This window comes from Schistocerca americana, chromosome 8 (assembly GCF_021461395.2).
Source record: "Schistocerca americana isolate TAMUIC-IGC-003095 chromosome 8, iqSchAmer2.1, whole genome shotgun sequence".
Lineage (NCBI taxonomy): Eukaryota > Metazoa > Arthropoda > Insecta > Orthoptera > Acrididae > Schistocerca > Schistocerca americana.
In genome coordinates, this window is record NC_060126.1 from 430731776 (window position 1) to 430759223 (window position 27448).

The 27448-nt window shown below is 38.3% G+C and overlaps 1 protein-coding gene across 3 annotated transcripts in view; it reads right to left on the reverse strand.

Moving 5' to 3' along the window:
* Positions 1–3871: 3871 nt before the first annotated feature.
* LOC124546003 (jmjC domain-containing histone demethylation protein 1) overlaps positions 3872–27448 on the reverse strand; it is a 127909-nt gene continuing 104332 nt past the window's right edge. For all 3 annotated transcript variants that reach the window (XM_047124976.1, XM_047124974.1, XM_047124975.1), the window contains 2 exons: positions 17414–17612; positions 3872–7751 (listed from right to left, as the gene is read on the reverse strand). In XM_047124976.1, coding sequence (XP_046980932.1) covers positions 7458–7751; positions 17414–17612 — 493 coding nt within the window. In that variant the 3' untranslated portion in view covers positions 3872–7457. The remainder of the gene's footprint in view (positions 7752–17413; positions 17613–27448) is intronic.

Below are 27448 nucleotides of genomic sequence, written 5' to 3' on the forward strand. Positions count from 1 at the left end.
AGGAATTTTATAAGGGGGACTGTGCTCCAGACTGAACGCTGAAAGGCATAATCAGTCTTAAATGATGATGATGATGATTCATTTATTGAAAAACTCAATGCAATTATAATTTATTTTTCCACAGGGGTGCACCTGTTGCTCAGACATCGTGAGCATTACTGACGAAACAGCGGGAAATATCTAACGGCATGCTCTCCTCACTTCTAACTGTCCCGCCTAAGCGTAGGTTTGGAAATGCATTTGTCCCAGCGTATGGGCAGCACCAGCCAGTTGCGCAAGAAGTCTTCCACACTCTCATCATCTTCAAATCATCACCTTCCTAGAGCTCCTTTAAGCGTTCCGAATAAATGGAAATTGCAGGGCGATAAATCTGGGCTGTAAGGAGGATGATCCCGTGTAGTCCATTGCATTTCCTGTAGCTTGGAGACAGTTAGAGCTGTTAGAGCTGCAGTATGGGGTCGCGTATTGTCGTGGAGGAGGATGACCTGTCGAATCGATTGGTCTCATCTTTTGTGGCGATACGCAAATCTCGCCTCGTTCAACAGTTTGCAGTATAAGCAGCATTGATTGTGTGTTGCTCATGCAAAAAATCAATCATCAAAATGCCTCGCTGATCGAAAGAAATGGTTGAAAGAACCTTGCCAGCTGATAGTCGGGTCTTGGCTTTCACTGGTGCTGCCTTCCCTTTCCTCCGCCACTCCTTACTAGCTTGTTTGCATTCTGGAGTGTAGTGGTGAACCCATGTTTCATCTCAGGTGACGATCCGACTCAAAAATGCATCACCTTCTTCCACAAACCTTGCTGTAAGCCTCTGACAGACCTCCAAAAGTCTCAACTTCAGATTTTTGGTCAAAAGTTTAGGAACCCATCTGGAACATACTTTACGGAACTGTAGGACATTCGTGATGATTGCTTGACAGCTTCCATAACTGATTCTGACTTTTTGTGCAATTTCTGATACATTTGCCCATCGATCGTCGTCAATAATGTCTTTAACCGCACGAATGATTTTGTCTCTGATGCTAGTCCGAGGACGGCGAACGTGTTGCTGATTTTTCACACATTCGTGTCCTTCCTTGAAGTTTTTATGCCAGGCAAACACACACATCCTTGATAAAGTTTTATCACCAAACTGTGCAGTAAATCTTTGGCAGCAAATTTCTGGCAGCTGAAAACCTTCACAAGCAAGAACTTTGATAATTATGCGTTGTGCAATGTAGGGGTGCACCAGTTGCTCAGACATTGTGAGCGTTACTGATGAAACGGCGGGAAATATCTAACAGCACACTCTCCTCACTTCTAATGGTCTCGCTTATGCATAACAGAAGCGTGTGGCCATTCCTACCAAATGTTGATGATCGGGAACAAAAATCCCATTTATATTTGATCCCCCCTCATATTACAGGAATATGAGCCATGAGGCAAGGGACCGGGAGTGAGAAGGGATGGATACATCGTATTTTGAGATAAAGCAGTAACTGACAGACTGAAAATACGAGTATTTTCTACAAAAGATCACAGATCACTCTCTACTGACAAGTGTGTCCAGTTCAGATAAAGGATATTATTACCAAAATGATAAATAGCAATTGTAGAGGAACTTTTCAGGTGCTTGAACTGGGAATATGAAAGAGTACATATTAACAGAACATACCTGAATCATCTCCATTTTGCTGCTAACAATGTACTTTTTGTCTGTAGTTCAGATAAACTTCAACAGTGAAGGAGTATCTTTAAACAGCAAGTTCAAAAGTAGTCATGAAAATCAATTAAAGTACAACTAACATAATGTATAGGCAACACACTGAAAACAAAACAGTAGAAAATAACATTGAAATTGTAGACCAAGTTTAATTTTTATGTTTAGGGCAGCTGAAAACCGCAACTGTGTGGACAGTGAAAGAGAGAACATTAGAGTAAAAAATGGCCTGGAATGCTTTTGGTTAACTAAATAATGTATCAAAAACTAAGCTTAAAAAGTGTCTGAAAAGGAAAGTTTACAATCTGATAATCTGTTAATTTACAAACTGGTAATATACACATATTACCAGCTCTGACCCAAGGCAGTGAGGCATGGACTTTTAAACGCAAAAGCCATTCAAAAACAGAGTCACTCAGCGAGATGCATGTAGGGAGTTAGTAGGAGAGGCAAGAGAACAAATAAATGGCTCAGGGAACAGATAGGAGTGAAAATGTGATTACGACTCTAATGAAATTCAATTAAGGTATGTGGATAAGTCAATTATTAACCACAAAGTAGTTATAAAATTTTATTGTAATGAAATAGGAAACTTCGAAGAACATCTTTTTTTGACATATTCTCCTTGCGTTTCCAACACACTTGGTCCATCGTTGTGCAAGCTTCCTGATGACCTCATAAAAGAAGTTTCTCGGTTGAGCTGTGAGTCAGGAATGCACCAGTTCTTTCACTGCTTTGTCCAAGGCAAATCAATGGCCCCTTAATGCCTGTTTGAGTGGACCAAACAAGTGATAGTCAGAAGGGGTAAGATCGGGACTATATGGAGGGTGATCCAGTACTACGAATTGAGTTTCTGGAGTGTTTCAGCAATGTGGGCAGCAATATGTGGATCGGCATTGTCATGCAACAAGACACCTTTTGGCAGCAATCCTTGGTGTTTGCTTCGAATTGCAGGCTTTAGCCTGGCAGTAAGCATCTCACTGTAACATACACTGTTCATTGTTGTGCCCCTTTCCCCATAATGTTCCAGTACTGGACCCTGTGCTTCCCAAAAAACCGTAAGCATCAATTTTCCTGCAGACGGTTGGGTCTTGAACTTTTTCTTGCATGGCATATCTGGAAGTTTCCATTCCATGCTCTGCCGTGTACTCTCCGGTTCATAATGATGGATCCATGTTTCGTCACCAGTAATGATCCTGTCTAAGAAGTTGTCCCCTTCGTTACCATAGCGATCCAAATGTTTTTTGCAGATGTCCAAGCTCGTTTCTTTCTGCAACTGTGTGAGTTGCCTTGGGACCCATCTTGTACAAACTTTATGAAACCCAAGTCTGTTGTGGATGATTTCATAGGCAGAACCGTGACTAATTTGTAGATGATGTGCCACTTCGTCAATAGTTAATTGTCTGTCTAAGAGAATCATTTCATGTGAACGCTTGATGGTTTCTTCATTTGAGGCGGTAAATGGTCGTCCGGCTCCTTCATCATACGTAACACTTGTGCGACCATTTCAGAATTTTTCAATCTATTTGTAGACAATGAGTTGTGGCAAAACACTGTTCCTATGCTGTACCTAAAGTCTTCGATGAATCTCAGTCCCTGATACGCCTTCTGACCACAAAAAAATGTATCACTGAACATGTAGCTGGAGAATGTAATTCCTTCAATCAGCAGTAGATGTCAAATGTTTCATGACGAACTTACTGCAGCACATTCATTAGACTGTAATTAACATCCAACTTAGTGCAATTGTATTCTGAGACGGAACCACAATATTGCATTTCAACAGAGCTTTTTTTTTGTACTTTGTTAACAAATAGTTCAACATCATTCTCACAATTTATACAGTAGGCAACCACATGAAACATTGCTGGGCTGTGAAAATGAATGGTAACCCCACATTCTAGCCAGAGATGCAGACAGTTTCGGATGACACAGCATCCCAGCATGGTCAAGATGACACTGTGCGATTTGATCACATACTGCCAGTGACTGCTAGCATGAGTACAACAGGAGATTAGTAGACAAAATCCTTTCTGACATGACTGATAGTGACTCTTAATTTTTTCATTTGTTTTCCTTGTACTGAAAAACTGCAGCAATAAAACAGAAGGTAATTTATGGCTTAGTCAGCAGAAAAAGCAACTCCACTGAACAGATTATCTTAGACCAGTGTAATGACAATATTTTTCTGGTTTATTTATCAGTTGAGTTCAAAACATTTTATATTGTGTTTTATCAGTTGTTGTTTCACTTGTAGGACTTCCCACTCAGGGAAGGATGCACAAGATCCACAATTAGTTCTAAAAATATGATACAATTCCTGTGGCATATGAATTTTTCGTGACAAGTGACATGTTTACAACATTTTCTCCTAAAGTGTAAAGTGCAAAGAAGTGTGTGGTATAATAATCTTTTAAACGGAAACTGTATGATGAAAGATATTTTGAATATTAAATCTTATGTTTTGGAGCCAAATTGACGATTCTATTTTAATGAACAGAAACAGAATTGTCAACATGCCTGGATGCCCAAAATCGTAACGTCAGTCAATAACACCACAAAAAAATTCAGAAATAACATTTTGAATGTTTATGAAAGAGCATCAAAACTGAGAATGGACATAAGCACCAGGGTGCAACCCACAACCAAAATACCATGACTTTCTGTCAGCTGTCAAGATGAAAACAACTGGAAGTTTTTGATACAGACTGTCTGTTTAATATCACTACACTGCATACAATTCACTATGAACTTTGGATAATTTTTTAAAAAAATATCATGAAAACATAATTTTACAATAAATATAACACACAACAGAAGCTGTCCTTAATGCGAAAAATGTCATTCACATACACGTAAGATACTTTATAACTTTGCCCACATTATACATGTTGCACTGTACTCTTCATATTTCATTTTATTTACCATCTCTATTCCTGCCACTCCATTACCTTACTAAATAAGAGTTTCTTTAGCCTCTCCACACAAATAGTGTGTGTGTTTCTTCTATTTACATTTATACAGTTTCAATTAACATACTTATAAACGAATTGAAATATATGCATCTAAATATGGGGATTATTCACACATTCACAATCAGTATTAGGCTCTCAGATTCTAAATAAATGGACAAGAACATAAAATATATGTTTTTAAAAAACTGTCTGCTCAAACAGTAGTTACATAACTAGTAAAATTTAAACTGTGTACGTAGATTTCTCTTCGCATCTTTTTCTGTTGTTTGGTTGTTATCCTTCCCCCCCCCCCCCCCCTCTCTCTCTCTCTCTCTCTCTCTCTCTCTCTCACACACACACACACACACACACACACACACACACACACAGCGAGTTTATTTCTTCTCTTCTGGTTTTACATAGTAGTTTAAGAGGATACATAAATAAATTATATTGGCATTATTGCACCAATTTTTTGATAAAGTACAACTGGTATAAAATTACTACACTCTCGAATATTATAATTATTATTTTGATTGTTTCTTCGTACTATTGTACAAGACACCCTAAGTGACGATTTTGATGAAAACTATAAATTACCTTCCAGAAATGTTATCAAAAGTATTATCTTCAAAACTCTGTACGAAAACTGGTGTCGTGTTTCCCTGCTCAAAAATCTATAAATGCTGCAGAAATTATCAACTCCTTCATCATTAGTGCATTTTATCCCTGCAATAAATTAGCAATACAATTGTCTCCGACATAAGTATTTGAAATCACCCATGTTTAGCTGATAACACTGGCATTAGCTGATGGAAGTACTTAAATACTTCTCATGAGCCTGTAAGGTACCTCTTTATGAAATAGTTAGTAACAAGTAAAGAACAAAACTCGTATTTTATTTTAGACCTACAATCATAATGAATGAAAGGCATACCGTGTAGGGTCTAATTATCGTCAGCATTGCAACATAAATAAAATATCTGAATACTATAAAAAGCTTACTGTTCTTTACGAAGTACTTAAACGGCCACTCATACACAAGATTAAATAAACGGTATCCTATTTTCACGGGGTACTATGTGCCAGGGATCAAAACCATACAGAATTAAAAGAAGAACTTCACACAATGAATAAAATAAACTATACAGAGATCTGATGAAACATATTCTCTTTTTATAATTCCAACATTTTATAGATATCATTTAATATAGAAATATACAAACAGGGGGCCACTTAAGGCATAAAAAATCTCGCAAGTGAATATGGTTGTCAGAAAGAACGAAAGAAGGAGGAAAAAGGAGGGAGAGAGGGAGGGAGGGAGAGGGGGAGAGAGAGAGAGAGAGAGAGAGAGAGAGAGAGAGAGAGAGAGAGACAGGATGGAAAGTAAATTCTAAGAAATTATATAAGAATATTAGCTCTTCTGATGAGACTGGATTATATGGAAATTATTTAATGTATAGTGTGTTTCTCTTCATTCAAGATCCAACATTTTGTGATGATCATCACAAATTTATCACATGCTTAAGTATTGCACAAAAATGGGCATGCAGCTCTCGTATCAAGTACAGGATGGAGAGGAACTTCAGGTTCTTCCTAACATAACATAGCTCATCAGCTTTTATGTATGTCAGGAATGTGGCTAGTGAAGATCCCAAGCAAAATCACAATTTCACTAACTAAACAAAGCTAACAAGGATCCATAAGAGAAATCAGCATCATCACAGGTCACTATTGCATGTACTACAATTTCTGATGCCAATACAAGCCATTATTCTTTCTTCCAGTTAATCTTCAAAATATAATAATTTCACAGTTTACATATTGTTAAACCTGGTCTTCATTTACTTGATTTACTTGGTGTGAAAAGACTTATGAAGTTGAAAGAAGCAGGAAATGGTGATTCAAAATTCAAAAAGTTTCCTTGTGATGAATTAAATATTGTAGCAACAGTAACCAAGGCAAGTATTAGAAATAAAGAGTTTCCAAACCACGGTTTTAACACATGGGAAAAATTGACACCCTTCTAGATTTTTACATGAAACAATGGCCGTAAAATTCAGTAAAAATAAAACAGGAAGGCAGTAATCTGCTAGTACAAAAAGCTACAAAATCAAACTTCTGAACCTGCCATCTTTTAGAATTTGATCATCCTTTGATGTATCATACCTGCTGTACCTCTCATTCATGTGCAAAAATATGTCAGTTAAGGGCAAGGCAACCACATGCAAGTCCTCTATAGGTAAGCGATTGCCTTTCTTTTATTTTACATATTTCTCCAGCCAGGATTTTCCATTATTGTTATTCATATACAAGCACAAATCACAGCGAAGAAAACAGTGTACATCAGCACTGATGTAATCTGCTGACCACCTTAAAAGTTGGTCAATTTTCAGGAACTGTTTATGACCTGCTCTCACAAATAATATCAGTCAAGCTATTTTGTGATAATGCATATTACTGTTTGATGCACTTGCATGCTACACAATGGTCTGCAGGACTAGAAGAAGAGTACATGCTAAAGATGTTGACTGCAAGCACCCAAATCTCACAAACAATATTACACATCATTTTCTTCGTACACTGTCCTTTTCAGATTGACAGTAATTGACCACTCCGGTGCAATCTTCATTGCAATAACAGCTACCGAAACATTAGCCGCCATGTTGTCACGATCTTTCTTAGTGCTGGCAAACTGAATGCACACTACATGTACTAACAAATATCACAATAAGAAATTGTGTTGCCTAGTGGCATCTGGTGCAAAGTACATTACGTTTCCACACTACATCATATTCAGCACATCAGGTGGTGGACGTGTTTTCAGGCGACTGTGTGCGCTTTTTAACTATCAGTTTGGTATCAGTAACATGTAGGCCGTGTGGTGACCGTACGGCGAACTTCGCGAGAGCGGCAGCAGTGACGTTTGGTGTGTGGCGGAGGTCTAGTCGAACCAGAGCATCGCAACGTGCCAAATGGTCGAGACTGGAATCAGTCAGCAGCCGACAGGATGAGAGATCCAAAGATGCTAACGTGGAAGTTGTGGCCGCAGGGGGCGCAGCCAACTGCGCCACTCCTGCATCCGTCACACGAACGCACTGCAACACAATTACGGTTGGTTGTAAATACAAGGTACATTATTCAATACTGGAGTGATAGCAATATTAGAAGAAAAATAATGTTCTACTTTCAAAGCTGTTTCTTCAAGCACAAGAAAAATTTACAAAAAATTGCAGTTATATTGTTTATTAAAAGAATCCTCCAAAAATCTAAATTTGATGTAACCACCTTGATTGCAGCCTCCACTCTGGATCTGAATTAAAAGTGTGTCCATTAGATTTGTTTCCTCTCCATTTCTTGGAATAATAGTGTAACAGCTGCTTTGGAGTATGTCATGATGAGACGATGTCCTGTGATCAGCCCTCTCAACAACATTCCAGACAGACATACTGTGTACCGAGCGAGGTGGTGCAGTGGTTAGACACTGGACTCGCATTCGGGAGGACGACTGTTCAATCCCGCGTCCGGCCATCCTGATTTAGGTTTTCCGTGATTTCCCTAAATCGTTCCAGGCAAATGCCGGGATGGTTCCTTTCAAAGGGCACGGCCGACTTCCTTCCCCGTCCTTCCCTAATCCGATGAGACCGATGACCTCGCTGTCTGGTCTCCTTCCCCAAACCAACCAACCAGACATACTGTGTTTATGTCAGGACAGTGTGGGGTCAGGGAGATGGTAAAGTCTTCCAACTACCTATACTGGCATCATCATAGTTCCATTTTGCACCAAAGGATCTGCATGTGCAGAAGTATCATCCTGTGGAAAAATGTGTAGAACCTCCTTCTACCTTTTTGCACCAGGGATTTAACACAAATGATAATTAAACTGTTTTGTGGAAATTTTGCCATTTTTAAAATAAAAGTAAGTATTGTATGTACAATATAAGTTGGCATTGTAATTGCAATACTGATTCCAGTGTGCTGCCTGCCCTGCATGAAAGAGGTGGAGCTGTTTCCCCTGCACATCTGGCCGTCCTACAGCACCACATAAACCAAGCAATGGTCATGTGCTTGTGTTACCAGCATCCCCTGCAAAAAAGCCATGTTATATTGTACATGTACCAGAAAGGGGCCATTACTTGAAATAACATCAAGCATTGTGCATTAGCTGGAACTTGGTGCTAGTCATAACAGGAATATCCTCAGATCATGAGCTATTGATTCATAATCATATAAAAAGATAAAGAAAGACAACTGCCACACTTTTCATGGAATACAGTAACAAACTGCAATATGCAATGCTTTTCATTTTGGCATGTTCTGAAGACATTTGTCATACTGTATGATATATATCTCAGGATTTCCCCCTCAAATCCTACACACAGTTGTCTCATTCTTATTCAAAACTGCAGTCAATTGTCAGAGTGATTGCCTAGGATCCTACAAAATAATTTCTGAGTGTTTATCTCTTTTTCTGGTGTCCATGACAGTTCATACCTGAGGAAGGTCATATGAATTTTTCACAAGGGGAGTTCACCTAGCACGAAAACCTGTGGTAATCACACGTCTTCCGTTAAGCTCCAAAGTCACATTGGTAGAGTGCTGTAAAACACAAAGTAATACAGTCCCAATGCTTTCAACAGCACAAGTCCTTTTCACAAAAGAGATTTACCTGGTCCTTCTCCAGCTACAAACCCACCTTCCTAGAAGCCGTCTTCCACCTTGTCAGGTTCATATCCAAAATTATGTTTACATTAAACCAACCAGTAAGCAACACCATCTCCAGTTTGTCAGCTGTCATCTCTTCCACGTCAAATTCTTCTTCCTTTAAATCTAGATATTTTTAGTAAATAGATCTCCCCCAACATCAAATTTTTCGGTAGTTACACCAATGAATTCTCTCCAGCTTTCCTCTCCTGCAACTAAGCCACTGACTTGTCCTAAAACAGCACACTCATAGGTACTATCCTCTTTGCCCTTACCAGCAGAAAGTTCCCACTTCTAAAGAAGTCAGAAACAGCCGCCGAGCCCTGAAATAAGATCATATAACTCCAAGATATTTTTTTGAACTACCTAAGCTTGCTTTCCATTACTCTGCTAACCTTTGCACCTTCATCAATGCTTATGTCATTCCTACACTCTCATCCATACTTCAACATTTCTAATTCCACAACTTATTTCACTTGTTCCATCAATGACGAGAACCTTCAGGAATGTAGGATGAGTCATGGCATACACTAACAAATGAGAAGCAACAAATCTGTACACTCTACTAACAATAAATATCACTAGACTGTGTAATATTATTTCTATATGAAAAGTAAAAAAGTAACTTAAAAGAAATGCTGCCACTCTTGAGAAAAAAAGCTGCTGCTGCCTCAGTTCTATTAAATAGATGCCATTTACCGTCTATCGGCAGCTTAATATTATTTTATTACTTTGGTGCTTTTCAAGGAAAAAGTTACATTTGTCATAAAACAGACCTGCTTCCAATATACATGCTACCGTGCAATGACCTACTGCTCATCTGCTTATGTACAAGTTGAAAAAGACATTAAAGAACATATTAATGACAAACATTCAAAAAATTATGAAAATGTTAGAATGATATGCTATAAAATACTCTTTAATGTTCAAAAATACTCTCCTGTACTCTTACATACACTGATATTCAGAGATTGTAAAGCTTTACTCAATCATCACATTCTCAATAATACAGCTGTACCTAATTTAGTGAAAGAAAACTTTGCTTTGTATTCACTATACTTCATAATTAGTTAACTTATTCTGCCACAATACATGCATACAAACAGCATTTCTCACCTCTTTGTTTGGTGAGTATATACACAAATCCTTTGGGTTTCCATCCCTATAGCAAGCTACATAAAACTAAATAACTGTGAGAAAAGCACAATTCTTTCAAATTAATATCATAACATCTAAATGTTTGTCTTTGTGCCTTATTTATAGTGACACTGAATACAAATCTTACTGGAAATGACCGTCTTTTGAATTGAAACAGCCATTTGGTAGATATGAGTGAAATCCTTGGAATAAATGCTATTTTTTTGTTCTTTATCTTCTCCTGATATTATTTTTGCTTCAGTTTCATTGTTTAACTGTTCATGACCATTCCTTGTGAATTTTTAAATTAATATTGCCAATTACTTCATTTCTTGCAGCTAAAATGGCTCTTTCAAATAACCAACTTGAGTAATTTTGGATAATGTTTGGAAAAACTTTATCTATTAATTCATTTGGGCTGTTGACAATATTTCATAAATCATTTGTAAGTTGAATCTGTCCAGTCATACAATCAACTGGATGGTCTTCAATAATTTGTAAGAGTTTTTCAACAAAATGTTTTACTTCTCCATCATTGGACAGTTGCACTCTCATATTTGCACAAGCAGATCAGATTTTTGAGTACCAGATGGGTGAGTCGACCTTAGACTAAGTCATAATAGAGAAGTGATCAGCTCGTTTGAGGGAATATATAAGACTAAATTTTACACTGTTCTGAGAATTTGTATATTCAGTTAATTTACATTGTGGAAAACAGAAAGAATTAAACTATTGTGGAGGTTTAAGAATCTTCTCCAAGGAAGGGATATTTAGGTAAGGAAAACCTTTAGTGGTCAAAGATGGATCATTTCATTCACAGCCACTCAAATTTGAATTTGTAGTGGTGTACACAACAGAGATTTTGGTTGGAAGGCCCCCCATTTGATCAATGGTGTGAATAGTTCAGCCTTGGCAGAGCCACATCTAGTGAGAAAGATGTCTGCTCATTAATGTAGGAAGGATTTTCATAAGTTTCTGTGGGTGATGCTGACAGGCTCAGGCAAGTGTTTGACTGTAGCAGGGGCTACTTTCCAGTTTGAGTTGCTTATGGATAAATTTATCACCCAACAAAAAATATTAATAAGCTGAATTTTCCACATTTATATGTGTTCTTAAGAAACCATTCAAACACAAAGTACAGCATTATTTGTCATGCACCATACCACTGGGCCAATGTAATTAATTACTATTATTGTAGTCAGTTGCTCCACAGCTGGATGAAGTTTTTACATTTTATTATAACTTACAATTGGGATAAATAATTTAGTTAGAAGCCAATGCCTGAAATGTTTGAGAATTGTTGCATCTTTATTAATTTGCAATGGTGGTGGCACTAATACTTTTTTTATATACAAGGCCAAATTAGGAATGGGGATACACTGGAACTGAATTGCAGGGAGTGTACTACTGATTTAAGCGAAAAAATAAAATTTCAGTCTGCCTAAAGTATAAAAGTAGAAAGTTCTGATCTTTTTATTGAGTAGTTTGGCGTGATCATATAAGAATAAAAATATAGTTTTGGTGAAAGAAAAGAAAAACACTTTAGAAAGAAAGGAGTGAAAAGAAATAATATTTCTCACATTCATAAAATCCAACAGCTGCAAGAAATGTTTTAACTAAATGAAGTAATAATTCACAGTCATATTTTAATTAAGACGTTATTCCAGAAAAAAAAGGAAGGAAGAAAGAAAGAAACAAACAAAATATTTTACACATACAAAAAACTGCAATGTATCAACATGTATCTTATGATATCAGAGGAAGAAAGGAAGATTGGGTTTACCATCCTGTCGACATCAAGGTTATTGGAGATGGAGCAGCACAAGCTCGGATTGTGTCAAGGCTACGGAAGAAAATTGGTTGTGGCCTTTCAAAGGAAGCACCCCAGCACTTGTCTGGAGCAATTCACAGAGATCACGGAAAATCTAAATCTGGATGGACAGACGCGGGTTTGAACCATCGTCCTCCCAAATATGATATCAGAGGAATATCTTAATAAATTGACCTTATCCTGACTTTAGTATCTTTGGCTAGTGATTTATTACATCTCTGTTAGCTTACTGCTTTTGATAACAATGGAAAGAATATCATTAAAAATCTTCATGTAAAGTTGCTACATGTAAATCTTGTTATATGTGATAATTACATTCTGCGGAAACACTGTGTGTATCGAGAGTCATTTAACAGAAAAATATGGGTTTAGGGTCACTTTTACTCACACATTAAGTTTAAAATAGCTGAGTTTCTTAGCATTTTTACATAAAATAACCATCATATTTCTGAAACACATTTTAATGCAGAATTTATGCACTAAGTAAAAATTTATTACTGAAATGCACCATAATATTCTAAAATAATTTTCACTACGTCTACATCCTAAATAGCCTCTGGATCATCTCCACTAGAAGAATTTGATGGTGCTATAATCAGTTTATTTTCCATGATAAATTTCCTTACATGCAAATCCTTTGTAGCTGGAATGTTCTTGAAACTTCATGGCAGATTAAAACTGTGTGCCAGACCGAGACACGAACTCGATACATTTGTCTTTCGCAGGCAAGTGCTCTACCACTGAGCTACCCAAACACGACTCGGACCCCATTCTCACAGCTTCACTTCTGCCAGCACCTCGACTCCTACCTTCCAAACTTCACAGAAGCTCTTCTGCAAATCTTGCAGAACTAGCACTCCTGCAAGAAAGGATGCCCGCAAAAGGCGAAGGTCCCGAGTTCGAGTCTCAGCCATGTCTCTGCATATCCTTTCTTCCATAAGTGCTAGTTCTGCTAGGTTCGCAGGAGAGCTTCTGTGAAGTTTGGGCAGGAGAGCTTCTGTGAAGTTTGGAAGGTAGGAGACAAGGTACTGGCAGAAGTGAAGCTGTGAGGACAGGGCCTGAGTCCTACTTGGGTGGCTTAGGTGGTAGAGCACTTGACCGCAAAAGGCAATGGTCCCGAGTTCGAGTCTCGGTCCGGCACACAGTTTTAATCTGCCAGAAAGTTTCACATCAGCACACACTCCGCTGCAAAGTGAAAATTTCATTCTGGCATGTTCTTGCTTAGTACTTTATATTCATTTCAAGTGGCTCACTGTTTTGCAAACAAATCTTCAATTGTTAGCTGTGTAAGTTTTCGTTGCCACTCGATTGTACAGCTCTTTGTAACATTTAAGGGACTGTTCAACTTCTCTCTTCACTATAGCACTCCTTACTTTTTCAGGATCACATTCCTCAAAACTTTTCACTGCCGCATCAATCATTCTGAAGGACTCAGCCATTTTCTTCATTGTCAGCTTTCTAACCGGCTGAACTACCTCATCCTCTGTTTCTTATTTATTGCCATTCTCAGGGGAGATTATCAAACCTTTGTTACTCAGATACTCAGAATGGGAATTCAGGAAGTCACACACATTCTCTTCATCAACATCAGTGAATCGAATCTGTTGTGCCATGACTGCAATCTCTCAGCTGCAGCAGTGATGTCAGTGAGCCCCTCATCTTCTAGCACTCGTATGGTATCAGGACACAGTTTCCTCCATACATCATTAACGCATTTTGGAGTGATGTCAGCCCACACATCTCTAATAGCAGCTGTAGCCTCTGAACATTAGCCTACCGCCAGAAAATCATAATGGTAAGCTCGTCACTCAAATCACACTCTTCTATGTGATTGGACAAACTTTTATGCAGATACTATTCCTTAAATGTAGAAATAACTCCCTGGTTCATGGGCTGCAGGACAGATGTAGTGTTTTGTGGTGGAAACAGAACTCGAGTATTTTTATTTGAATCAATACTGGAAAGTTGGTGGTTCAGAACATTATGAAGGAGAATAATTCTGAAACAGATTTTTTTCTTTCTGAGAGAAAGCCTTCAGTTGTCTATTCAGTTCATTAAAAATAGTCACTGAAAATAGTGCCCAATCTTTTTCATTTCATCTCAATGAACTCATAACCTGCTCTTGTCACAATCCTTTAGTGTCCTAGAGTTTTCAGATTACTAGATCATAAGGGGTTTTAATTTGCAATCCCGAGACATTTCCTCTGAAAAGACGGGTGCATTGGTCACTAGCAGCCCGAAATACTGTCGCTGTTTTTTCTTCAATAGGAAGTCAACAGGTGACCAGGCATTTGTTTTGAAAACCTGGTTCACAGTGTAGTCTCTTTCTGTCACAATTTATTTAAACATATTCCTCAGCTCCAATTTCATTTGTCGCAGCTGCCTCTCCTGTTATTTTAACATTATGAAAGGTAAAACAATGCTTTAAAGGATCAAACCAACAACCGAGAAAGATGCTGGATCGTCCTCTTCTTTAGTTAAATCTGCATACAAGGTCTTGAAGAGTAGCTCCAAGGAGAGGAATGTGCTGTTGGTTGTGATGGCCTTTCCATTAACGTACCATATTTTCCATTCTTTCCATCACCTCCCAGCAAGATCTGGTCTCTCTAGTCACAGTCATGTTAGCTGAAGACTGAAGAGCTTTTCGAATTGATTCTGCATTGTCACAAATAGTTCTCATAGTGGAACATCACTGCATATCTAGTGATCCAAAACTTCCAACTTTGATTCTACTGAATATGACAACTAAAATCACACATATGCGAAAATGTGTATAACGAATCTGCATATAATGGGGTCAATAATAATAATAATAATAATAATAATAATAATAATAATAATAATAATGTGTGTGTAAGGTAGGCAAGCTGCGAGCTAGTCAGTTTATTACAGAACGGTATAACATTCTTAAGTAAAGATAATTAACTATTGTTACAGAACTATGATGGAACTTGCTGCACTTCTTTGGATCTTCTCTATTTCATCTATCACTCCTATGAGGTGAGGGTTCCTGAATGACAAGCAATATTCAATTATCAGTCAAATTATGGTTTTGTACACTACCTTCATAGGTGGATTATGCTTCTTGAGGATTCTTCGACTGAATCTCAGTCTGGCATCTGCCTTTCCTACAGTTAGTTTGAAGTGATCGTTTCACTTGTATTCGCTCTGAACACATACTCCCAGATATGTAAAGGATGTGGCTTCCAGCCACTGTTCAGCAATTACAAAATCACACAATAATAAGTCTTCCAAATTCTCTATATACAACAGTATTATTATTTGCGAACGGTCTCCTGGAGCTTCTGACATTATCCACAATGTCGTTTATGTATATTGTGGATAGTAATAGTCCTATAACACTTCCTTGGGACACACCCAAACTTACTTTTACTTCTAAAGATTTCTCTCCATTAAGAACAACATGCTGTGTTCAACTTGCAAGGAAGTCTTCAATACAGTCACAAAGCTGGTCTGATTTTATATATGCAGGTATTTTGTTTATTAGTTGACAGTGCAGAACTGTATTAAACATCTTCCTGAAGCCAAGGAACATGGCATCAACATGGGTGATAGTTTCTACTGCCTTCTCAGTTTCCAGAGCAAATAGAGCGAGCTGGGTTTCACACGATCGTTGTTTATCGTTTTTCTGTTGAACCTACAGAGGAGAGTTTCAAACTCCAGGAATGTCATAATACACAAGCATAAAACGTTTTCCAAAATTCTACTACAGTTTGAAGTCAGTGTAGAATCAGATAGGTAACCGAACAGGTTCCAGTTGTCTTTTATCTGTTTAGTGCTCTTGGTTGATTTTCTGTCGCTCTTGGTTGATTTTCTATCTCACAGTCAGTTATTTCAATATCTGTCATTTCTGCTACAATTTAACTTAGGAAACTCAGAATGACATTCCTCAGTGAAAGACTGCTGCACATATCCTCACAGGGTGACAGGAGAGTGATGCACATATCCTCACAAGGCGACAGGTGCTAACACGTAATGCACCCAGGAACACTGTCAAACATGATCGTTTTGATGGTCCAGGTATTAAGGTGTGGTGAGGCATAATGTTACATGGGCACACTGACCTCCAAATCTTTGAACACACTACATTCACCGGTCAACATTATGATGACACTGTACTCCTTCCCCACATGCATCTTTTCAGAGGTGTATTTGGCCCTGACTTCATTTTTATGGATGACAATGCATGATCACATTGAACTGTGCAAGCTCTTGGAATGAGAAGATATCTGACAAATGGACTGGCCTGTCTGTTCCACTGACTTAAACCCCAAAAACAAATGGACTGGCCTGTCTGTTCCACTGACTTAAACCCCAACAAGCACATGAGGGGATGCGTTGAGGACATACTGCAGCATATTCACACGCAACAGCTACCATCCAGTAGTTGTCAACTGCACTTGTAGAGTGGTGGAAGGCTCCACTACAAGAATTCCTTACTAACATTGTGGCCGGCAGGGTAGCATGTTACAGAAAATGCATTGCCATTCATGGTGATCACACACCACATTAAGAACCACCTCCTGCATTTTGTAATGTCAAAGGGACCATATTATATCACAATGACCTCAGTGTAGTTATTGTCTTTGAATGAAAGTGTCATTTCTGCTCGTCTCATTGTGCATTCCTTTCGGTTACCTTCTTTACTGTACTGTACTATAGCAGTTCTTTCTTTGTACGGTCCAAGTTTCATCGAACTATGTTTCTTGACAATGATACATCATGCAAAAATTACTTTAGTCCTAAGTTTTGCACACCAGAGCTCCCTCTGCACGTTGCCCGAGGGAGCTGTGACATGCAATTACTGCCTGTCTCTCCCTCCCAACCATCAGTCGGCCTTCCTCCCAACACTCCCTCTTACTGCCTGCCTCTTCTCTTCTCTTGCTCCCCCCCCCCCCCCCCCACTGTAAACCTAAGAATGAGATGAACTGAGTAATCTTAACCCTCTTTAAAAATAATGGAATGGGGGAAGAACGTTCAATATTGGAACAGAAGTTAATGCGTAAGATAAAAATAAAAATGTACACACATTATTTTGACCTGCTTAACACAAAAATTGTTACATACCTGTGATATATCTAACTCCACAAGTTTTGGTAAGTGCTGTGTTATGTAGCGCAGAGCCACATCTGAGATGTCACATCCCGCCAAGCGGAGCGTACGCAGGCCTTTCAGTCGTGAACGAGACCCTACTAGACCTGGTCGTGAATCTGGTGGTGGGCTCAGCAGTTCTCGCAAGGACGCGTCATTGAGTCCCAAAACAAAGCTGTTGAGAAAGGAATCAGTATTACTGACCACCAGAATTAATACCATCGTGGAAAGTCCTTGGTGGAATACAAATGATGAAACTACTAAAGGTAGCAGCTCACTGCGTAGTTGAGGCACTGAGTTGGCGATAAGCACATAAACAAAACTGAAAATGTTGCTCGGGTTTGAGACGATGTCCTTCTTCAGAGCTAACTACAGAACACAAATGCATCTGCACGACTACATTGTACTGGAACTGCAGCTCGTCTGGGATGATGGTGCTTATTTGGATAGAATGGGCGAGCGGAGGAAGGGGGCGGGGAGAGGCACAGTAGGTTAGAGGGAATGGTGACTGAGAGTTGGGAGGGAGATGTAGCAACCACGCACGCTACGAACGTGGCAGCAGTGAGCTCACTTTGGTGCAAGGATGAGGAGCTGCACGTTGCCAGAGGGAGCTATCCCATACACTTACTGCCTGTCTCTCCCTCCCAGCCATCAGCCGCCCTTCCTTCCAACCCTCTCTCTTACTCCCTAACTCTTTCCTTGCCGCACCCACTCCACCCAACGCAAGCATATCACATATACTGGCAGATAAGACGATAGCGGAAGCATAAAAAAGGCATCCAAAATCGTGGTCGTCTTACATGACGGATATAAATCATAGAGTCAAATTTATATACATTTAAAACCATTATAAAATCAAATAAATCACTCACCAGTGCAATTAAAATTCTGCAAAAATCCTCACAATCATCATCTCAGGAAAGCAGTTCCTCAAGTACATCCTCACTTTCGTTGTTGAGAAGTTCATCGTATGGGTCCCATTCTGCACCTTGTGACTCGATTTCCATTTCATCATCAGTATCCTAATAAATTGTCCTCTATGCCAGCCACAGCACTGGAAATCCCACACTTCTTGAAGGACTTGATCACAGTTTCCAGTTCCACTTTTGATCTGATCACAAAATTACACAAAACATCAAGTGATGCAGCCCGCATAGCTCCACCTTTCGTATAAGACTTTTCACCATTCATGATTCAGTTATTCCATTGTTCACACATGTCGTCTTTGAATGGTTTATTCAGAAGAGAGGTGTCTAAATGTCGTAGCATCAAAGTCAAACCATCCAGTGTAACAGCAATCTTAGTATTGCTTCATGCTATGCAATTTTGGTATTCTCCATTATGTGACCACAAAACATATCCCACACCAACAAACTTGGTTGATTTCGTAGAGCACATGGTCACCTCTGCCACACATTTTCCATCTACAATTTTACACCATTCTTGTTCACCCATCCCTTTTTATGAAAATGTATAAAATACCTGGCAAAAATTTTATTTTAGGAATGGTTTTCTGCTTGGAAATGACCATATGTTTTAACTTTGTTCCATCTGCCACAAATATTAATACTACTGTAAACTTGGTCTTTTGATTACCTGTACTTATGATTTGAACAATTTTTACACTTTTTGTTTCCACAGTTTTAGGGTTCATCATATCGACGTTCATCAGTATTTCTTCCATACTTGCAATATGAAGAGTGGAAACTTGTATTTTTGCTTCACATGAACAACAAACTAACGAAAACTCATAACTTTAATGTAAAGATCTTTTGTTAACTTCTGCAAATTTTTTGTTTTCTGCCATATTCCACGTTTTTTCTGTTCATACAACGATTGCACCAACCTACTGTTGCTTCAAATTCTTTCCCTGGATTGGCTCATGCCCACTTCATTGTATAAGCCCTAATCATATTTATTGTGACAATGCAACAGTTCTGCCTCTGTTCTTGTACCCATTCTGCAATACTATTTTCTGCATCTGGCAAACAAACTGTTCCCCTCCTAAGAGAACACTTTCCCTTTGGCATTTTTTAATAGCATCTTCATTCTTTCGTCAATCTCTTACCATCTTTTGTGTTATATCGAAAGCCCCTACAGCAGCACAGTTGTTTGATTCTTTAGTCTGATTTATGACCTTTGAGTCTTGCTTCATATTTCCTTCTTTTTGTTGGTTTCAGCATTGTGCACACACACTTCACAAATTTTACGCCAATTACACTTACCGTTTGAACACACAACACACCTTACACCAAAATTTGTTAGCTGTACATATGAGTTCATTATTCAACATGTTCTTCTAAAAGGAAAACCATAACAATGCTGAAGGAGGCTTTTGCTTTATGATATTTGCAACTGCACCAGTTGTTCAGTAGTACACAGCAGATATGTGTGCAAAACTGAATAGACAATATGATGCTTTCATAAATACTCAAGGTATATCCAGATGATCACTGTTCTGAACTAAACTTACAAGCCGTCGATAGTTTGGAAATCATCTTATAGGACAGGCATACTGTAAAACTACATATCTTTGATGAAAATTTATACTTTGTCTTATCTGTAGGTTTTCTTAACTGCCGAAATATACAGTACCCCCCCCAGCCTAGCCTAGCTGCAGTGCTGGTACAATGTAGCCATGTAGGCATATGAGTGTATATGTATATTCCGTTAGCACTGAAAGAAAATTTGCCCAAAAGCTTAGCAATGTATTGTGTTTGCTTATGCATTTTTTGACCATTTAACACCCCTTCCACAGAGTGAGGTGTTGCTTTACTACTTCAACTATTGATCTTCCATCATTTTCAGGGCATAGTCAGGTAAACTGAAGCAATAGTGATGAGTAGAAAAAGAAATTCCAAAGATCTGTATGCAAACAGTACTTTTATTACAAAAACAGTTATTTATATTCAGCACTACTTGCCAACTTGCCAGCAATGTGTTCTATTACTCAGTTTTTTAATATTGTGTGTGTGTGTGTGTGTGTGTGTGTGTGTGTGTGTGTGTGTGTGTGTGAGAGAGAGAGAGAGAGAGAGAGAGAGAGAGAGAGAGAGCCAAGTACTGCATAGCTGGTAATAAAATACATATTAACAATAACAATATTTTTCTTTTAGCAGAAAATTGTATATGAATTTATAGGACTGAAAAAATAAATAAGTTACTTTATTTTATTTATTTTTTATTTTATGGCGTTCATTGGGTGATTCATCAGTTATACAGAGGTTTATACAAGTTGTTGTTATTCAATAATATTTCTTCTTCATTCTTTCAGATATATTATTTCTTTCTTCATCTGAGATCACTCTTCCTGTAGCCCTTTAATTGATCTTCATTTGTAGTTGGTTCGGGTGTCTTGCAGTATTCTGGTTTTTTTTGTTTTTGTCTTCTACTGTAATTTCGAGTTCTCGTATGTCTTCGTTAATTTCTGTGATCTGTTTAATGTTGCCCTTACTATTTACAATTTTTCTATCATTCCCTTATTAATTCTGTTTTCTGGTGTTCTCATTAGATGTCCAAAGAATGAGATATTTTTCTTCCTGATAGTGCTCATTATTGGTTCTATTTTCTTGTACACAGTTTCATTTGAAGCTATTCTCCACTTCCCATTTACTTGACACTGTTTATTTATGCATGTCCTAATTATTCATCTTTCTATCATCAATATTTTATAAATTTCTGTTGTATTAGTTGTTCTGAAGGTTGTTTCAGTTGCATAACTTACTTTATTATCGTCCAGGAAACATTTTTTTCAGTTAATGAGTATTAGACCTTCTACATCTACAACAGACAAGAGTGTATGGAGAGAAGTATGGGTAAGCACTTGGCTTTTATTAATTTTGAGAAGGCTTACAATATCACATCCTTCAAAATGCTATGCAAATAAGACATGTCAGGGCAGTCTACAACATGTTTGTAGCAGCCAAATGCTAACTGAAATGGGAATAAATATTCTGAGACTTTCCCAAGTATTCTTCTCCTTTTCCAGCATTACAGCCCATGATGGTCCTGGGGTGTTGTCAACCACCTGTCTCCTTCAATCATCTCTTGACTTTGTCAGCCCTCTCCAGTTCCATACACCTTACTTTCTCAGATATCTGTGTCTACAATATCAGTCATTGAAATTTCGGTCTCGCCAATGAGTGGCTTCCCTCTGGCTTTGCAGTTAGCACCTTCTTTGGCACTCGTCGTCCTTCCATCCTCTGCATATGTTCTAACCACTGTATTCTTCATGCCTTTACATCTACAGTGACTGGTGGATTTTTTTTATAGAGTTCATACAATTCTGCAATGGTCCTAATTCTCCAGGCACCATTGCCCCATATATCTTGTACAGTACTTTGCGTTCCCATGCATCCGAGGCGTATTTGACCTGTTGTGCTATTGTCCACATTTTGGACCCGTACCTAGCAACTGGTTTTATAATTGTTTTGTAAACTGTCATCTTCAGCTGTCTTGAAATGTTGGAGGATCACAATGAGTTAAGAAGCTGTAATAGCACGTGTTATCTGCAGGTATTCTTGTCTTTATCTCTGTTGGTGCCATATTATCTTCTGTAACCATTCCTCCCTAATACTTAAACTGGTTTACTATTTCAAACCCTTCAAATTGCTCAACACCTCTCCACCTTGTTTACTTTCTGGTGTTCTTCATATATTTTGTTTTTTCCTTACTTAAGAACAAGTGAAGTGCGACCACTTCACATTCCAAACCTGCATAGTTTTCCAGCAAATATTCCTTAGTTATCCCAAGCATGGCTATGTCTTCTGCAAATGCCATATTCTGAGCCTGTTGAAAATCGTGTAATCTGCTCTGATTGGCAGTTTTTGCACGACAGCCTCCAGACCTAAGTTAAATAATGTCAGTCTTTGAAAGATTGGAAAATTATTGAAATATTTGTCCTTAGTTCTTGCTTTGCAGCTGGTGTTACTTCAAGTCATTTTTACGGGTCTTATTAGCTTTGGTGGTATCCCCAGCTTCCATAACACCTTGAGAAGACAATTTCTGTTGATACTGTCATAAGCTGCTTTAAAATACACACACAGTTGGTGCACAATTATATTGTACACATGACATTTTTTTCATTATTAATCCAAGGGCGAATACCTGATCTGTTGCTGCCCGTTTCTTCCTGTAACCACACTGGTACTCCTCAATTGTGGCTTCAACATGTGGTCATAATTTCTTGTGCCATATCCTAGACAATACTCTGTAGGCAGCATTCACCAGTACTATTCCTCTATGATTATTGTGATTTGTTCTATAGCCCTTTTTATGTATTGCTATAATGATGGTTGTCTTCTGGGTTGTTGATTTTTCATTCTCTTATACTACTTCTGCACCATCATACTTGAACATTTAACTTTGTATCTTATCTTCTCCCACAGCTCAATAGTTCTTCATCTCCTTAACAGCTACAATCACTTCTTACAACACTGGTTCCTCTTCTTCACCACTAGCTACCAGCTTGCTCCACCAGTTCCTCTTCTTCAAAATCCTGGATTTCCCCAGATTTCAACAGTTCTTTAAAATATTCTTCCCATCTTTCTATCATTTTGGTTTCATAGCCAAACAACTTTATCCCTGCATATCGTTGTCTGTGGCTGCCATCCTTGTTTTGTCTCATTTATTCCCCTGAACATTCTTGTATTATCATTTTTACTCCCACATTCCCCAATGTCCTACAATCTATTTTTTTCAAATTTTCTTTTTTCCCTTCTGAAAATAACTGTTGCTTTCTCTCTCATCTGTCCATAATTTTGTCTGGTGGCAAGCACGTGTTGTTGGAGCATCTTTTTCCCTGTGTTTTTCCACTCCTCAATAGTGTTCTTACAATTATCACTGGACCACTCACTTCACCTCACTGTTTTCCAATTCCAGCTTGACTTCCACCGTCTACTGAATTGTTCTTTCTATTAGCTGACACTCCTCCTCAGCACTAGCTTACTCCTTAATTACAATTGCTCTCATGACTTCATCCATTGAATTCTGCTCTTTTGAATTCTGCTCTTTCCTTCTCATTGGTAATGACAAATATTCTGAGACTTTCTTATACATTAAATAATTAAAAAGGGGTTGTTGTCCCCCTATGCTGCTTATCATGTTTATGTAGTCTGAAAAGTTTCAGACCTCAACATGATGATAGCAGTACTTGTCAAAAAAAGTTCGGGAATTTGTTTGCACATGTATAGTAAGGCGCTCACCAAAATTTCAGCCTTTTTGGTCATGCAGTTGTTGTTTGATAGTTGTTTCAGTGAGTTGATGCAAGTGCTTTTGTGAAAATGGAAAAAATGAGTATCAAGCAGTCATCACATATGTATTTTGCAAAGGCAGTACACCTACGCACATTAAACACAAGTTGTACACTGTGTACAGGGACTCTGCACCATCATTTACCACAATGAAATTCAGGGCAGCTGAGTTTAATCGTGGCTGTACCAGCTTGGGTGATAATGAACATTCAGGACAGCCAAAAACTGCAATAATTGACAACAATATTGCTCGAGTTCACCAAATGGTGTTACAGAACCATCGAATTAAGGTGAGAGAGATAGCAGTGGCTATGAGCATATCTAAAGAATGTGTTTGTCACATATTGATTCAAAGCTGGCCGTGTATTAGATGCTACGATTGCTTACTCTGTGCCGTCTCACACCTCAGTGGTTTCCACTGCGAAAATCGAAGAATTGCAGTTTCAACTGGTTGGGCGCCCTCCTTACTCACCACATCTACCCCAAAGTGATGTTTTTTTGTTCCCTCAGCTAAAACTTGAGCTTGGATGACAGAAATGTTCATCGAATGAAGAGACCATCACCTTTGTAAAAAACTATTTTGCAAAGAAAGACAGTAACTATTATCTGGACAGGTTAAAAAGATGGAGGCATCACTGGGAGAGATGTATAGGCTTATGGGGAGATTATGCTGAAAAATAAAAATAAATTAGAAGAAAAAATAAATTATTTCTTTGTTCTGTTTGAAATGTTACTACTCTAGTGTATTAAGAAAGTGAATGAGAATAGATGGGAGGAAGGCTTACCAATTCAGATTACTGCTTGCTGGTGATTAATTGATGATAGCAAATGATAATGAAGATATTTCATTCATGCTATAAAAGTTAAAGATGATGTTCAAGCAAGGAGACTAAGATCAATATGCACAACCTGAGTATGTTGCAGTAGGAGAGCAAATCAGCAGATTTTGACATAAGCAATTAGACACAATGAATAATACCAGTGTCTCTAGTCTGACAACAGATGGGAAATGTGAAGACATTTGCGTAAGAGAGTTGCCTTGGCTTAGGGATCAACAAGAAATCTCAACTCTTTGTTATCATCATCTAAGATGGAATTGGGTCATGTGTAACGTGAAGCTAATATCTCATGGCTGCAGTGTATGAAAAACATTGACAAAACATCATTGGATTCTCTGGTCACCAATGTTGACAAAACCAGGAGTCACCAACTTTTTTGGTATGGCAATGTTAGGAAAATGAATGACAAAAAAAAAAAAAAAACCCAAGAAGATTTTAAAGTATAGTCCAGAAAGAAGCAGATCAATAGCAGGTTAAAAGGGGGGCTTGCAGGAAGGGGACAGCAAAAACAGACAGAGTAGTGTTCAACATGCGAGGAACAGAATAATTTGTAAGCTCCCCATCTGAGGGAAGGGGCAAGAGGAGAGAAACAATGGTCTCTCCAAACCAACTCACACATCAATGCACTTTTCTTTAGTTTCCTTAATCCTGCGACGCATAGTGTCCACTACAGAGGACAGCTATGGCCGCTTCTTTGGCATTTTCAATCAGTCCTGAGGCTGCAAATGGACACAGTTCACTGCAGTGGGCACTCCCTACTGGTGTTGTGTCCTGCATGCATTTGCAGCCTCATGACTCACTGAAAATGCCAGAAAACTGACCATTATAAGTTGTCCACTGCAGTGAAATTCATGCACCACAGGGTTAAGTTTTCAAGAATATTGTGAATCAAAACAAGGAAAGTGCCTTTGGCATGAACAAAACGAAACGTGGTAGCAAAATATACAAGCAGAGGTGATGGTACAATGATAAGATGAAGTAATGGTTCAAGGATAATATGCTTTATGAAAGACTGGTCACTCCCCACTCTAAATGCTATTAGAACTTTACTTTAACATGCAGTTAACTAACTGCTGAATGTAATCAAGAACACATGAAAGAAAATGAAAAGAAATGAACTGTAACAGCAAAAGGTGGCAGAGAAAATGTTCAGTATAAAATCTGCCTAATCAATAGTGATCAGTTTAAAAAGTAACATCATGATGTGTTTCATGGTTTAGGCCTGCAATCCTGTTCTAGCCCACCAGTTTATTTCTTCCTCAGTTTTCTCAAACACATTTTACCTATCAGTCAGTGTTAAATTGCTTGCTCCTTCAAATGATATGGTTAGACACTTTGGTCTGTATTTTTTTTTTTTTTTTTTTTTTTTTTTTTTTCTGGTGCTGAGAAGATCTTCATCTCTCTTTCTGAGGTCTATATTGTGGATGTGAACCAGCCTACTATGATGTCTTGATTCTTCGCAGAAATTTCAATACTCTGGCTTTAATTCAGTTTCAGTTATTAGCCTTCATGATCCATACATCTGCTGGTGAACACCTACCTTTCTGTGATGAAATTTTGAATTGGCCTGTGCAGAAGATAGCCAAGACAACGAGTGACACTAATTACTGATGTAGAACAATACATTAGTACTGTGAAATGTAGAACTGTACATGTCATATTGTATGCAATCAAGGTAATGTTAATTTGATTAAAAAGGAGTGTGCAATTTCAGTGTCTTTCACATGTATTTTCTTTAAAAAGATATCCTTTTCCAGCTTTTAACGATTAATTGCATTACCAAAATATAACATTAGAAATTCAGTTTCTTGTCTGACAATCACATTTGAATCATATAAAAAAGCAATGCCAATAAAGATACCCATATAAAGTTAATATACAACTTAAACAGTTTTTATCAATTTCCCGCAAATGAGTGTGGGTTGACTTAAACCCCTTTAAAAATTAGCAGTTCAATTACACTGATGTCCAAAATTAAAGCAACAACCGGAAATTTTGCAAGGTTGTGTTTTTTTCCCACAAAACATTATAAACATACAATAGTAAAGTGGAAACAATGTAAAGAATACAGAACATCATCAATTGCAACATGTATAATGATAGACAAAAATATTCTTAGTTTTTTTCCAACTTAACGGATTTGAACACTATTCCAACAACTGTTTAATGCGCTCATTATGGAGTGTGACCACCTCTGGCACCAATACAGGCCTGACAATGATGGGACATGCTGTGAATGATGTCATCAATCTCAGGTTGAAGCAATAATTACCATTCTTCCTACAGAGCTGCTCACAAGTCTTGGAGAATGGTCGGTGGATGCTGATGTGATGCAAGCTGTCTTCCTAGTGCATCCCTGACATGCGACCAGACCACACCATGTGTGCAATATCTTCTGTTTCCAAAAAAACATCAACCACACATGATCTATTAGGCTGAGCAATATCATCCATCAATACGAAGTCCAGGCCCACAGCATCTTGCAACAACCGCGCATGAGAAGATCTCCACATGGTACCTGACAGCAGTTAAATCTTGATTCACCAGTGCAATTTCATGAAGAGTGTTCGAGGGGTCAACATAATCCCTATCCACAGCACTAGGGATCCTCCTCAATATCGGTCTCTTTCCACAATGTTTGGGTCCCGAAATCATGTTCCACGTGGCCTCCAGATGTGAATCTGTGAGAATAACTCTCCAGACCAAATCGGTACTCATTTGTGGAAAAACATTGGTCCACCATTCGACCTTCCAGGTGGCATATTGACGGCTCCACACTAAACATTCCCTTCTGTGACGACATGCAAGAGGTAAAGATACAGCAGCTCTCCAACAATTCTGTTTGCCTCGCTACAACACGTCCAGGGAATGCTGCAAGGTCAGATGCCAGTTGCATTGCAGTACTAAGGTGGCACTGTCACGCC